The sequence below is a fragment of the Apus apus genome, chromosome 7 (assembly GCF_020740795.1).
Source record: "Apus apus isolate bApuApu2 chromosome 7, bApuApu2.pri.cur, whole genome shotgun sequence".
Taxonomy (NCBI): Eukaryota; Metazoa; Chordata; class Aves; order Apodiformes; family Apodidae; genus Apus; species Apus apus.
This window is the reverse complement of record NC_067288.1, coordinates 6,184,922-6,201,435: the sequence shown is the minus strand read 5'-3', so window position 1 is coordinate 6,201,435 and position 16,514 is coordinate 6,184,922. Positions and strand designations below refer to the sequence as shown.

General features: G+C 38.3%; 1 protein-coding gene across 4 annotated transcripts in view; it reads right to left on the bottom strand.

The window, feature by feature from the left end:
- Positions 1 to 16,514, bottom strand: part of SUCO (SUN domain containing ossification factor) — a 40,157-nt gene that overhangs the window by 22,348 nt on the left and 1,295 nt on the right. For all 4 annotated transcript variants that reach the window (XM_051625381.1, XM_051625382.1, XM_051625383.1 and 1 more), the window contains exons 2-4: positions 5,140 to 5,248; positions 2,798 to 2,899; positions 1,315 to 1,460 (exon numbers count right to left, since the gene is read on the bottom strand). In XM_051625381.1, coding sequence (XP_051481341.1) covers positions 1,315 to 1,460; positions 2,798 to 2,899; positions 5,140 to 5,248 — 357 coding nt within the window. The remainder of the gene's footprint in view (positions 1 to 1,314; positions 1,461 to 2,797; positions 2,900 to 5,139; positions 5,249 to 16,514) is intronic.

The window sequence follows — 16,514 nt, the reverse complement described above, 5'->3', positions numbered from 1 at the left end:
AATAAGACTGAACATACTGCATCAGGCAAACCCTAAGGCAAAAAAAGAAAAAGACAGCCTCCCTACATGCTCTTTAGGAATGATGCAACGAGTGGGGAGAAGATGAAAAAAAATAACTTCTGTGATTTCTCTTTCCTTCTCTGGTACAGGGATGACTTTCATCCTGATCAAGGTGGTTATAAATCAGATCTACAGGAAAGTCTTTACTCTGCCTCCTGATTTTCAACACAAGCTTTTTTCAACATAAGCAGCAAACTAGGTTAATCCAATATCATGATATAGAGCTGCAAAAACACAAACAATGTGTCAGCAACTTAAAAGGGGATCTTTTTTGTTCTGACTGCTACAGCCAACATAACTATAACAAGCACAGGGAGCCCATTTTAGTACCTTTCATTTTATCAAGTTCCCACAGTATAAAGCAACACTCACAGGTATTCAAGACTTTTCACTATGCAGCAAAGTCTAACAAACACAAGAATTAATCAGCTACAAACAGGGAGTAGTTTCTCTGTATGCCCCAAAACACACCTCTGAGATGCAAATGATTTAGCTCTGCACATAGGACTTCAATGACTGAATCACTACACTTGATAGACAATAAAAAGCAAAGAATTTTCTGAAAATGTTAGTATATACACATTAATTTCCAAACCACATTTCAAATTTGATAGCACAAAAGAAGGGAAACAAAATTAAGCACATCAACTCTTGCAGACTGCTTGCAGCAGAGGTAGCTCTGCAATACACTGAACACCAGGATCACAAACTATCTTGCTTGCATTTATACTAAAATTTGCTATTTCACCAAAAGTCTCTTTATATCAAAAGTTAAAGACTACTCTATTGTGAGGCCTGGAATAAAATTCTGCAAAGTTCTTCCTTAACTGAAAGCAGAGGCCATCACTAAAGCAGCCTTTATTTCTGTTATCACAGATGTGAAAGCACATTTGTGAAGGGCATATATACTAATGGCAAAGTCCTGAGGGCTTTTATAGTACAGGTTACCTAGCACTTAAGACCTTGGACTTTTTCTGTCAAAGCAGCAGCTTAGAAACCAGTAATAGTGCAACACCTCATGCAAGCACACGACTCTTAATTGATGCACTGAGTAACGATGACATTCTGTTAGCACTGTGTCGTGAGCAGACACCATCACAGAGGCTGCCCACACACTGACACCATGAACAAAATACAGCAGAATTGTGACTGACCACCTAGTATTACCCCTATCAAGCCTGAAGAGGTAACCCTTTTAATAACATCAGAGTGCTATTCACTCAAGACCAAAACAACAAAAACAAAAGAGCTTACTCAGGCTGCAAGGCTGGAGGAATCTCTGAGGTAGGTGAACTGGAAGTATTTTCAGTGCTTGCAACTATGCTAGATGAAGCTTCATTTAAATCTACTGAAGGTGGAGTCTCAACTTCAGGCTGGCTTGCTTCACTCATTTCTGTAGTCTGTGAAAACATTCTAGATGAACATACATTTTTCACAACTTGAATAGGAAAAGTATTACAGAATCATATCTAGTATGGAGTTCTAACAGTTCAGTAGTTCCAATTTCTGTCATCAATGAGCCTGAAAACCAGACAGCAAGACACTTAAGATACACATTTTCTTTCTTCATAAACCTAGGCAGCATTCAGTGCTGCTTTGGGATAGCTGCAACACACTTTCATAGTTTGCAATAATAGCATCAAAGTATTAATTGGAGAAGGCATGTGCAACAGCTTCCTCAACAGCCATGAGAAAACAAGCTTGAACATTCCAGCAACTGAAATAAATGGCTGTATTTGAATGCTCCATTACAATAAAATTTACATTTACTATTTTCATCCTAAGCTTAATTTTAGGGAAGGCTTTCAATTTCGTCACTGCAATGAAGGACCAAAATTATTTAGGAGTCTATTCCATGTTGTAACTGAAAAAAAAAGAGACAAATTGCTCATCACTTCAGAGAGTCTGGTAGTCTTGAATCTTACTTTTTTATGTCTTCAGTTTTCATGAGCCTTTGCACAGAATAATCAAAGTAAGGCTTTCTAAATCTGAAGAGTGCATAAGCACTGAAACAGGTCAGATGAACTCTTGCACCAATAGAAAACAATACCATTAAACAAGATCCTTTGGTCAATCACTGGATTACTCCAAGTCATCTAACTGAACACAAAGAGAGGGGTCTGGAATGTTTTACTATAGAATTCCGTATCTAAAACATGAAATACATGTTCAGATGTATGTCCTTCATACATTCATCTTGTAATCTTAAAAAAATATATACATCAAAGAAATCATCTTTAACAGCAGGCTTTGTAACATGTAACACCAAGCACTGACTTAATAGTATTACTGGCACATAAAAGTGAAACACAACCCTTTTTCCATTTTAACAAAGGAAATGAAACTGAGGCCACGAAGGATCAAAGCCAAAATGGACTGCTACGATCACCAAGTTTGATCTATATAAAAGACCTCAGTGAGAAGGGTTTTTGTTTTATTTATAAGGAGACATCCACACCTGTAACATCCAATTTTAATTCATCTTTGAGAGATGTCTTTAGTCAGTACCTACAAATATTAAATTACTCTATTATTACTTATGTACATGGGAAATTAAGATCTGTTAGCTCACACATTTTTTTCCTTCATTGGAAATGTGAGTCTGACAGGAATCCTACATGCAAGTGAAAGGGGATAGATGGCTACTATGAGTTTAGATAAACAAAATGAAAGACTCCGAAATCCAAGAAGCATTTGGGGAGTGTATGGAGACAGTGAACAAATGACAAAGTCTTGCCTGGTCAGATTTTGTAAAGTCATCAAGTAGCTCTTCTGTAGAGTAACTCCGTGTACTTGAGTCTGCATGCTCAGACTCCAGCCTCGGACCAGCCTCTTCGCCCTAGCATATTAAAGGTAAAACAACAGTAAATATGCAGTAACACAGTCCTTCTACTCTAGTGTGAGGAGTTACCTTTGGTGCAGACTGAAAAATACCTTTATAACCACCAAAAGAACAAGTTAAGCTACAGAAATCTCCAGAGCCACTGCCCACATATGCTTAAAATCTCCTCTATACAAAGATGACAGCAAATTAAAACAATTCAGTTAAATCTTCACAGGAAAGACCATTTTAGCATTGTTTTATAATGTTCTGTGTGCTAAGGAAAATTATTAATTCTGCTATGACTTCCCACGTTCACAAGTCCTGCCTATCTCCATGCTGCTCAAAATAGGAAGGGGGAAAAAAATGATCCTAAGATGACTTGCAACAGACAACCATGAAAAGATAACAACTGGCACGTTTCAGTTATAGCAGTATTATCAGCAGAACTAGAATAACTTCACAAGTCTGCTGTAACTGTTTAAAGCAACCTTCTCTTTTACAACTGAAGATTTACTTATCATGTGCAGTGTATTCACATCATAAAGGAGAATACACACTTGAGGGGATAAAAAAGTTTCAAAGCCATCGGACTGTAGAACTAAAAAGACTTTACTTACCCCTCAAATTGTTTTTAAGTTGTGACTGCAACACACGTAAGCTATGTTTGAGCAGTCCTTCAAAATGCGGCAAGAAATCTGATTGAAATTTACACACATCTTGTTCTATAAGAGCTATCTAAAATCCCATGGTCAAAGACTGGAAGTGTCAGTCTTCAGATCCTAAATGGGCTGCTATGCTATCCATGACTTCACAGTCATACTGATTTGAGACTTAAGGCATAGACTGGAAGAGAACAAAGTACCAATTTGAGGAGGCAAATCTTGAATACAACAGCAAAGCAACATTTTCCACCAAATACTACTAGCTCTTATCTTAGTCCCAAAGATAAAATAGCATCAATGCTTCAAGGAGACAACTGATCTCGCTGATCAAGGGCTGCAAGACCACCCTTTTTGAGCAGGACTTCTCCAGCTAGTTAGTAGTATTAGACACATGCTTATGGTTTCTCATACACCCACTTTCTTTAATGAGCAAAAAGTACAATACATTTGACATCTTTAAATTGAGAAGTCTGCTTAACAATGCAGCCATGTTAAAAGAATCAAGGGAAGAATGTTGCAAAAAAAATAGCAAAACATACACCAGTGGTTCCCAGTCACAAAGCTTACTTGATCTTTCCAGTTTTATTACATGAGCCATTAAACTCAAGCAGGACTTTTTTCAGGCAACTGGAAAAACTGAACTCAATGCTATTTGGCCACACAAGCTGGCAAAAAAATACAGCTATCCTAGATGTTGGAATGCTTAAGAAACCTAGAATATTTTCTGGTCAGGCAGCTCTCCACTTGACTCAACTAGGATGCTCAACACACATTTTCCAGGTTAGATGTGGCATATAAAGGCTTTCTTGGAATCAGGAGCATGATTAGCACTACTACTGATTGATGGAGCGAATGGGAAGGCAAATAACACCAATACTAGCTATGCTTATCATAGGAGTGATTCTTTACCCGTGTAAATAAATGAAATTATTATGACTTTCTAATGTGACTTAAGTGCTTGGGAACTCACTATGAAATTGCAACATGAAGAAACTTGTAATGAGTTAATCAGGGTGCAATGATTACACTCAATTTAAAGTGCTGAGTAATGTAAATAAGGGACAAAGTTGTTTATTAGCATTTCACATATGTATTTTAGCTTTGTTAATTTTTATTAAACAGGAGAAAAACAAATACTGACCAATAAAAAGAGGTAATTTTATATCTTCTGTTTAGGATAGCAATCACTTGTGAGCTGGGTTTTTAACACAACACAGATGCAACTGGCATACTGTGGCCTAGACGTAGCCAGGCCATCTCTTAGCATGGTCTCTACAGAGCACATACTACCCCTGCTGACCACTTCTTCTAACATCTAGCACCCAAATAAAAAAATGTAAGCCACCATTACTAGCTTTACTATTTGTTCCCCCACATACACAAACTGTCCATCCGTATTGTTACAAGACGGCAACAAACTCAAAGTAAAGGAAAACAAAACCATGAGAAGATAATATCATGGTTCCCAGAACTACTGAATACATGAAACATTCTGGCCAAGAAAACTATGAATCAAAGTGTATTAATCAATTTTATTTTTTTAACATCATATCAACTCAAGACTGAGTAGCTAAATAACACTATTCAGCATACCTTTTCCTGGACATTTTCATCATCATTTGTCAGAGCACAAGCATCACCTGAAGCATACTGCACTGTCGATGAAAGACTGTCTTTACAAAAGACATGCCAAATAGGAAGCCTATTTAAAAATAAAGAGAAAGAAAGTTAAAGTCTTGATTTAAAATAAGTAATATGTTCAAATTCTCTCAGCATTGCCTCCCTCAATCTTTCTTCAGCTGTTCCCATGAGGTGCCTAAAAACAAAAATTACACATGTAGAGTTCATAGATACTCATTTATCAAAATTACTGGAGGACTTAACTTCAAGAAATTAGAAACAGAAAGCACACTACTAATTTTCTTATTTCCAGAAGACAAAAAGTATGAGCAAAACAGTATTGGGGTGCTACCATTTCACAAAGTAGAAGCTGACACAAATTAGATAAGTTACTGCAAGTTAGAAAAAAATCTTAAACAACTTTGCCATATAGTCATCGATATCTTTAGCAATGATTATTACTAAGCAAAAACTAAAGCCACAGATTAAAAAAAATAAAGCTCCTTATTTCCCTGTACAGTACACACCTGAGAAAACTCTGTATTGTCAACATCATCAATCACATTTAAGAGAATTACAGAAAATAAGTATATTAAACAAAAGGTCCATGCAAAACTCAAAGAAAATGTAGCGACAAATGGCAAGCCAGGTGCTGGCTGTAGCTACAACCTCCATAGAGATTTGTTCTGTACATTCAGCTCTAGTTTTTCTTCTCAGTCAAAACAGATTTATTTCCATAGAAAAGCAGACAACATCTATACAAACACATCAGGACAACATCTTTTGTTGCTTATAGTGCATGGTCCCTTCACATCCTAGATAGCATCTGCACAACAAGCCATTAGCCAAAGGCCAGCAAAGGCCTTCACGCAAACTTCAAGTCTGGCAAAATGCTATGCACATTAAACTTTTAGGAGAGTTTTCAACTATCAGAGTCACTTGCCACTTCAAAGTCAAACACTTTCCAGGAAATACCATTTACATGACAGCACCTGTGAATTCACATAAACATCACTCTGCACCCTGAAAAAAAGGGCCCCCTCCTAAGAGGAGACAGGTCTATAGCAGATCTTCAAAAATACGAGAAATCTGGATACAACCTTCTGACATAAGTTTTGAAAACTAAAATACAGTCTTAACAGTCAAAATAATAAGAATATTAATAGGTCAGGATTGACCCAACTTGGATCAGTCTCATGTTTAGAATTTTAACTACCACCCGTCTTAAAAACTTGAACATCACCTTTATTGGAAAGTTTTTGCAGCATAGACTCCTCCACTGAGGAGGAACCCATGCCACAACACAACACATCCAAGGACTAAATTTCAAAAGCAGTTTCATACATATATATGCACACACACATACATAGACACACACAAGGAGTGCTACTTCTCCAGGCTGTGGGGAATCACAAAATAGGGCTTATGCTGTAGAGCTATAAACCTACTGCTCCTCTTCTACCCTCAGGAGTAGGAGTGTACTAGCCACCCTCAATCCAGGTCTCTTGCCACCAGAAGAGCAGCAAACAAAGAACTTGTGGGATCCAACACACTATTCTGGAGATGAGCAAATAAGGTGTCCCAGGTCTGTCTCAGCCCCACTGTACCACAGTAATTCCTCTTACCTTTAAAGTAACAGCTTTCCTCTGAACTAAATGGAAACTAAAGCATTGAATATAAGGGTATGAAAACACTTATAACCACATATTGTAGCAGGCAATGTCTCACACCTCAGTTAAGCTGAAAATGAAGTGCATGCATCCTCACACATCTTAAGTTTCCATCCCACCAGAGTTACTTGTTTGTATTACATTTTCCATCAAACCTCTGTCTCATCCTAAGCATAAGACATACATTTAAAAGATGGATATGTTATCAGACTTCTACAGCCTTACTTTCTAGCTCTCATTTGGAAAAATCAGTTATACAAATACTTGGAGTCATTCATTTTTCTGAAAAGTGGTTTCAATCATTTTATGGAGAAACTTTCCTCATGCTCTTAATTCCAATACCTCTAGTCTCTCCTTCCAGCTACTCCATGGCTCTTCATAAAAATACAAGAGAGATCAAAAGATATATAGAACATACTGTAGCTCATTTCACCCCTTTACTATACATGCATACAAATACGTAACTTCCTATTTTGCTTACACAGATGGGAGGATCTTCAGTGAGATGTACAAAGCAACATTAAATCTCTTAATGTAGAAAACGAGATAAATGGCTGTGAATCAGCATTTTAAAACACAAAGTATATTTTCACAACAGCATTAATAATTACTGTAGCACTTGCACTCACAAAAAGCACTTAGCACAAAAGGCATAGATATCTTGCCTGAATATATTGATATTTTTAATGCAACAAATCATGCGTTATTAAGAGTGTGAATGTAGCTTTCAGAGGAATGCAGTTTGGCAGCTCACAGATTTAAGCTGTTCTGACAATCTCTGTCCAGTATCTTATTTGCTTATTTTCAGAAATTCTTCTCAGCCTACTCCCCAACTCAAACATGATGCCTCAAGTCTACCAAGAGCCCTCTAAGCAAGGGAAGGGACAGAGAATTCCTTTTGTGTATGTGTGCATGAATGCACCCACAGGAAAACCTAAGTCCTGCTGCAACAAGAGAATGCAGCAGGCAGGATATATCATTCAACTTCTGTCATTAAGCTCTGACAGAGTAGTAAGAACACAAATCCACAGAATGCAAGGCCATGTGAGACCAGCCATTCTGTAAGAAGTCAAATTACTCACCTTATAAGGACTACTGCTACTCTCATCCTTCTTCCAGCATTCTGCATGTTCATTGAACTGACTTCTTTAGCCACCCACAGATATATTATAAAATGTGCCAGATACCATAGCACCTCTGTTAGGCATTCCTCTATATGCAGAAACACTACGAACAGGAAACCCAACGTGTTCATTTACCGAGAACAGAATTCTCCTTCAGTTTAGTAAGCTTGAACAGTATGTGCAGAGAAATCACAGCAGCATCTTCTGCATCTGTATATATTAATACATCTTTCCTTTTTTTTTGACAAAGGCACAGTACTTCAATGCTGACTTGGAAGCAAGCAGATCTAATGCCCAAGTAGTACTGGAGATTAGTAATGAGAAATACTGTCTCAGCTACAAGGTATATATTCAAATGACAAAACAGTGTAGAAATACTTCAAGAGATTGTTCCCAACATACAACCAGCAGTTTGTGAATTACATGGATACTGAGGTTTTCATCACTTCCATTTTTACCAAGTATGAATCAAAATAGCTGCTATTAAATTTCATAAGGAAGAAACTTAGGTACAAGTCTTTTAGTGTCATCATTAATGTAGTTTAAAAGCTAGTCTCTAATCCACCATGTTTTTTTCAGCTTGATATGCACACACCCTAAAGCAAAAGCTGCAAGCCTAGACACAGAAAGAGGGGAGGGAATCTTTACTCTTCACAGGGCAGGCACATGCTGTAGCTCTGTACTGCATCAGAAAGTCTGTTCAGCCCATCTGAACAGCACATTTGCTATATGAATTAGCCATGGTCCACTGACGGCTGTCAGGCTTTTCAAGATGAATGCACTGAAACTCAAATTTGGATTGAACTTCAAGTAATTGTGAAAGAGGCTGCAGAAGACTATTACAGATAATGCAGCTAATGGTAACTGTTTCGACAAGCAAAAAAATCAAGTAGAAATTAAACAACTGGTAAAAAAATTAATCATAAAACTAACCACTGACAAAAATACCTCAATTAGAAAAATCCAAAGAGCAGTTTGTCCACAATTTGTTCTTCCCAGAGAAAACAGCCTAAGCTTTACTTTCATAGTTTTCATATTAAAATACTGACATTCACACAAGCCTCAGTTCAAGCACGTGTCCTCTGAATGATTCAAGAATTTTCTTAAATTCTCCTCAAATGAGACCTATTTCTGGACAGTGTAGACTGAGAGAGTTCAAAACAGTTTTCAGTTGATCCCTGTAAGAGATTAATTTTAAGCAAAGGGAAAATAAAAGGAAGCTATTGCAAGTATACAGATTACCAAGACCCCTTTGAATACAGAAGGAATGGTGTCTCTCCACAACGATCACTGACATTTTCTGCACCTCTCTGAGGGTTGTATTACCAACAGGTGCAGATGTGCTAATGTGAAACAGCTAAGAGAGAGAACACAGATGTCACCATCCCTGCCGTGTGACACTTCTCTACTGAATATATCCATAGGATCAATTCAGAATAGGCATGAGCAAGAGAAGGAGGGTGAGTTTTGGACCTGGCAGGGAAAAGCGAGTCAGCAAAGTCTATGAAAGGGAGAGAGGTGCCTCGGCTGGTTCTAAAGCTTACCTTCTTGATTACAGAATAAATTACTTTGGAATAATCTGTTAAAAAGTTAGAAGTTTTGCAAGGAAGGTCAGAAAATATCTTTTGAACAAATCCTGCAGGTGTGTGACAGCTATCCCCAGACTGTTAAAGAGAAGAAAGAACAAGGAGCTCAGCAGATCTAGAACCAGACTCAGGAGTTAGCCGTGATCTGCCTTCCAGCCCCAGTAATGCAGAAGAAAAAGTAAAAGGGGGTACCTTAACACTCTCCTCCACAACTCAGTGGAATCTAGCTTTCTCTCAAAACAGTTCAGCAAGAGGGACCTGCACCTAAAAAGGCCTACAGAATGAAGCAGATGTCTCTGAAAATTAAGACCAAGTTTTTAGGACAGCAACATGATTTCAACTAGCCAGAGGAAAGCTATTCATTCACAAGGCTTTAGAGCACAACTTTCCCAGACACAACACTCATTTCTACACGTGCAGTGGAAATAACTGTTGATAAACACAATGATGAACTGTTAATCTTCCTTAATGCTGGTTAAAAAAACCAGATACACCAAAACAAAACCCCACACCATTCATTACCACAGAATAGCAGCATGCATTACTACAGTAATTTTAAAAGTTGTATTTTTAAGAGAAAAAGGCTGAAGACTAGATCTACAGGTCTAGGGAGACTAAGCAAGGATGCAGGCAAGGCAGCAAGGCACTGATACCACCTTGTCTCCTACCACTATCCACTACCTTTATTCATGTGCTACAAAAGAAAAAAACAAACAAACCCAAAAACAACTGAAATTGGAGCTTTTTTGTTAAGCCTCTACCAACTCTGTTTATTTTGCAGTTATTTTAGGTTTTTTATATCTTGTCCACTCTTTGCAAAGAATGTGCTCTCCAAACTGTCTCCTAACTGGAATGGTACAAAAAAGAACACAGTTACTTCACATATTCACAGAAGTCCAACACAAAGATACTTCTGACAATACTGAATTTCACAGCTTCAGACAATGAGATTCCAACTGCCAGTTTAAGATACAGCTTTCAGCATATAAAATGCATTAGCGTGCCAAGACTGCAGAACAAGGTTACAGCTGCATTTTATACTTTATCAGATTTAACTGATCTTCTGCCTGAAGGGGTAGTCCTGCATCCCACCTTCAACTATACATTTCTCTGCACCCTCTGATCTGATCTTGAGATTGTGGACACACACCAGTAACTTCTGACGGGGGGACAGGGGGAAAAGAAAGTTAGCTTTGAGCTGTGGTATGCTGAGATACAAAAAACCAAGATGATAAGTGGGAGAAAATACCATTAATATGTAACCATCCACTGCTGTCCTAAGTTAAATGACAGAAATCAAGGCCAAGGACTGAGTAGAAAACCTCTTCATTCCTTTCTTACAGGGTTACCAGTATTACTCTTACCCTTTCCTAGAGATAGCTGCTGAGATAACAGCCACCTCAACAGCACTATAATGGTATATTGGTTTGATGTAGCACCCAGAACGGACAACAGCCTTTGAGATGTATGCTGCAACGTAATACTGAAACACATACCTCTTAATCCTGTCAATACCCTATTTCAGGCACTTAGAAAAGGACAGAATTCACAAACTCTGGGTCTCAAAAGTGTCCATCTGGAACAGGCAGTTCATTGTGATTCTTGCTAAGACTTCTGTAATGCTGCACTGAATACTGTAACTTAAAATAATCTTCCTGCATTGTCAAACTAGTTATTCTCTTCAACACAAGAGTTTTGTGAAAAAAGACACATTCTGGAGATATAGAGTAAAACTCGATACTGACCACAAAGACTACATGAAAACAGTGGAATAGCCATGAACTTTGATTAAACTTTAAGACCCTTAATTTCTGCAGCAATATCTAACTTACACATCCTTGGACATTTCCCTCATTGCTTAAATTCATTAGCTTGTCCATTCGGGAACACTACTGCAACAGTGGGCTCAGAACCATCATCAGCTGCTCTGTACCAGCTTCCCATGCTTAAAACTCACTTTAAAGACAACATGGCTTAACCTAGTGCCAAGAAGTAGAATTTCAGCATAAATTTAGAAATGTGAATTTTGCCCTAGATCATTGTAAAGCTGCTATAACTTAACTCCTCTTCACAGGACTTCAACAATATTTGGCTTGCCATTCTGACATTTATCCGAGCCAAGAAGGCTCCTTTGGGCACCTAAGCTAATTTTGACCTGTTAGAACCTTTTACTGATATTTCAATTCAGTTTCAGTAATTTATACTAATATTTTCACTCACTCAAACAGAACTTCTTTGCACTAACTCTGGGATCTGCCTGTCTGTTATACTAGGTCAATATTTTCACCAAGAATTACAAGAAAGCTTTTAGACTTGCAGTTCTATGTTACCCTGTTCTCAGCCAAAAGTTTTCACACTCAAGAAATAACACCTTCCTCAGGCAGAGCGCTGTTAGCACCTCCAAATGTTAACTTTAAAAGACATTGTGCATCCTTCCCTTCAAAGAAGCAGTTACCAAAAGCTAGATCAGCAATGAAAACTAAAGACAAGCAAAAAAGCCCAAAGGTATTGTGTAAAACACAGTGATAAAAACATTAAAGTGAAAAAGAACTAAGAAGTTAGACATGTCAGAGGAAGTTGAAATTAAATGCTGAAGTAAGACACATCTCATTGCAACAGACAGAGTCTGAGCCACCCCGTGAGAGGTTACATACCACTTTAGTACATCACTTGCATAACAAACCAACTCAAAGTATTTAGGACAGATATTTTACAAGATACTGCATGAAAGCACTTCACTGATTTTCAAATATTTTAGAAGGCAGATACTCAATAATTGATCAAGCCAAGCATTTGTTTTATCTAAGACACCAGAGCCCCTCCTTCTACACAGCACCTTCAACCTGAGCAGGCTACAAGCTAGGCATATATCACAGAAATCAGAGAATGTTTGGAGTTGGAAAGGACCTTAAAGATCATTGAGTTCCAGCTCCCCTACATGGGCAGGGACACTTTCCACTAGAACAGGAAGCTCAGAGCCCCATCCAACCCGCCCTCGAACACCACCAGGGATGGAGCCCCCACAACATCCCTGGGCAGCCTGTTCCAGTGTCTCACCACCCTTACACTGAAGAATTTACACCTGATCTCTAACATAAATCTCTCTTCTTTCAGTTTACAACCATCACCCCTTGTCCTCTCACCGCAAGCTTTTGTAAAAAGTCCCTCCCCAGCTTTCCTGTAGGCCCCCTTCAGGTACTGGAAGGCGACTATGAGGTTCCCCGGGAGCCTTCTCTTTTTCAGACTCAACAACCCCAACTCCCTCAGCCTGCCCTCATAAGAGAGGTGCTCCAGCGCTCGGATCATTTTTGTGGTCCTCTTCTGGACACACTCCAACAGGTCCACATCTTTCTTGTGCTGGGGGCACCAGAGCTGGATGCAGTATTCTAGGTGAGGTCTCACCAGGGCAGAGTAGAGGGGCAGAATCACCTCTCTCGATCTGCTGGCCACACTTCTTTTAATACAGCCCAGGATGGAGTTGGCCTTCTGGGCTGCAACTGCACATTGGTGGCTCATGTCCAGCTTCAGATCCACTAGTACCCCCAGGTCTTTTTCCACAGGGCTGCTCTCAAGTGGGACCTTGCCAGCCTGTATTCATATTTTGTGTTACCTCGGCCCAGGTGCAGGACTCTGCACCTGGCCTTGTTGAACCTCATGAGGTTCACCGGGGCTCACTTCTCTAGATTGGCCAGGTCCCTCTGGATGGCAATCAAATATGTTTTTTAAGAGCCCACGAGTTCCAAAGCAGCTTTTGTCCCAACTACGGAGCAAAGACACTTACAAGCAAGACACTCCACATCTAGGAAATTATTCTTCATTCTAAAATCTGATGCCTGAAACAAAGATTTTTCTTATACGAACAATGCCCAAATCAGCTATTTTCTTCCTGTCATAAAATGCACACGCACACACACAACTCATTTTACTATCAGGCTTCTGAAGAGATTTAAGAGGAAAATCACCAGGTAAAATTCTGAGCCCCAGTACAAGTTACACTAGCACTTCTACACAGGTCATGAGGGCAGAATCCTGTAAACATTATACTCTGCTGAAGAGAGGAGTCTGTGAAAAGAGGCATGTTACTCTGGTACAAAATAAAAAGCCTCTCATTCCTCAACTCTATCACCCAACACTTTTCTGTTATTAACAGATACAAGCAAAAGGTTAAAGCCAGAAGTCATTAACAGGGCAAATAAATGTTCAATTAGCAAAACCTCTCCTTCTGTGATCTCCAACCTGGCTAGCACTGCTTTTGCCTGTGCAGGACAGGAGCAGCAAAATAAGCACTAATGATGTTATCACACTGCCAATATAGTGCCTTTTTTTTTTTTCAGAGCTACTCTTGCATTACAGCAGGTTTCAACAAGCACACCTTCAAAAATGTAGAAAACTGTAATACAAACCAAAATTAGAAATATTTTCTCTCATGAAAATTCACATATATCTTCAGACTAATAAGTAGGAATACATTTATTCCTGGCTATGCCACTGACTCAACCCAACCTTAGCAATTTTCAGGGTATGCTCTCATTACAGATTTCAGTCAGAACTACCAGACCAGGGGTTTTCTATCAAAAACAGGACATCCCCCTACTCAGCAACTTTGATGTGAGCCTTAGTTTACTGATGCAGCATACTCAATTTAACTACAGCTAGAGAATCCTGATCTGTAATTGCATTTAATCCTCATCTTCGTTTTACTCATGGTTGGAAGTCCACAGATGATAAAAGAGTTGATAAAAGCTAAGTAGATGAGAATGTGCAAAGCCCATTCTAAGATAGGATGAATCATAGAAAGACAAATTAGTGCATGCATGATACCTTTATTAAACTCATAGCTAATACTTTGAAAGTACATCTATGGCAGGCAAACGCTTATGTCAGAACAATTTACACAGGCTACTCTTCAAACTGCCAGTGTCTCAATTCAGGTAACTCTTGTATTCCTAGAAGCTTCTACATCTACTCCACTTACTCAGCTCTGTAATCAAACTAGGAAGCACTACAAGTTTTAGAAGCATTTTTCTATAATGATCATTCACACAGAGGAATTAACTGAAGCATTAAAAAACTCTCAGTAAAACCAGGACTACAGGTGTCATTTGTCACATACAGTCTAAGCTCCAGTCTGCCCAGATGCATGTTATTTTTAGAGCACTACATTCCTAAGCCTTACCTCCATCAAAAGCATTTCTCTCAAACCATGCAGCCATCCCACTCTTTTGAACTACTCAGAACAATGTTGCTGGCTCAGGTCTGAGAGCTGTGTTTGTTCCATGCATAGTTCACTTCAGAAAACCTCAAATACCCATAACTCTCTGACCCTGCACTCCCTAAGAGCACAACATTGCTTTTATTAAAACACAACAGCTAACAAGTACCTCAAGTCTCCCGTTTTTTTGTACATTTCCTAATACAGAGTCATATTTTTAACTTAAAGGATTAGATCTTTTTAAAGAGTTTCTAACTAGAAAACTGTCACATCTAACTTTTCCCCCTCCCCACTTGATTTTTACCAGTTGATATTTTTCCATTAGACCAACTCCTTTAGGCATGATGGGAGATTAAAAAAACAACCCTATATTAAGCTTAGTTTCAAAGAAAAAAGCAACCATGTCTCCAGAAATAAAACAGAGACCAGGATTAAAAAAAAAAAAATATATTTAAAATAAGTAAAAAAATATGCAGAGTCCAAGTAGCCCTGAATGTTCTTTCAGCAATTCTGCTTTGTCTTGTGGTTTTATTCCCCTGGTGTTTTGTTTTTAATTTGATCATCTGTTGACCACTACTTTCATCTGTAAGAAAAGAGATTCGACCCTACTAGCATTAAATCTTTTCAAGATTACATTTCAAGACAATTCAATTTAAAAAGCCAACTTTTATCACATATGCCAACAGAACACAAATCCTTCCACTTACTATTAAAGTTTCTTAACTGCTTACATGAGCAAAGTTGCTGATTTTCTTTTTAAGATAAAGTTAAACACATGACAACTTATCACGTTACATAGTCCAGTGACAAGGTAGGAAATAACAATTTTCCCATTACATATGACATGGCTACTGAAATCAAAGCAAGCTGCAATGCCACCCTGCAAATAGAGGATTTTAAAATCTCTGATGTGAATTTATGTTTGGACAACTGAGACTGAAGAACTAGAGCTGTACTCCTCCCAACATCTAAATTGATCTATTGGCTGTCTAATCATAAGCAGACAGAGTTCACAAAATGAACACAGTTTTTTCACAACAGAAAAAGTCTTGGGATACTCTAGTGCAAACCGAGATGGTAAAACACTGCTTGAAAGAAAAGTCTCTTAAAAAGAAAAAAACACTTGGCTCCCTTTTTCTCCTAACCATACCCAAGATGAATGCAGAAGCTGTCCGAGCTTTACCAGAAGTGTATTATTTCAACAAGTTAGTTGAACATGATATATCTTTATCAATATGAAATAGGCATCAGAACTTTTTCTTAAACAGTTCTGTTAAACAGCAAGCTAAGAACCCAACAACAAAAAATAACTCTGACCATCCACATATCATTCAACTGTTAACACCTTGTTTACCTGTCCTGGTTTGAGCCAGGATGAAGTCAATTTTCCTTTTACCAGTACATTACCAAATTAACTCAAGGCTGAAGCAGGTTATCAGCCTTCAAGACACAGCAAGAAACAAAAATTCTCTTCCTAGTAAGAATTCTAATAAGTAGAATCTCCCATGAGAAAAAATTAATTGTCCAACAAGAAAGGCTGTCTGAAGGCAGTTACGTCACTTTCACAGCACAGCTGACCTACATTGCTGAACACTGTGTCTTTTAAAATTTTGCTAAGTGTAAACACAGCAACCGAGTTTTCAAGCACTTTTTAGACCCAGTGTATTGTCTCCTAAAAAGAAAAATGTGATGACAAGAACCAAATTCACTCCAGAATTGTCAGAACCGAGTAATGCAAATGTCAGCACCAGACCTG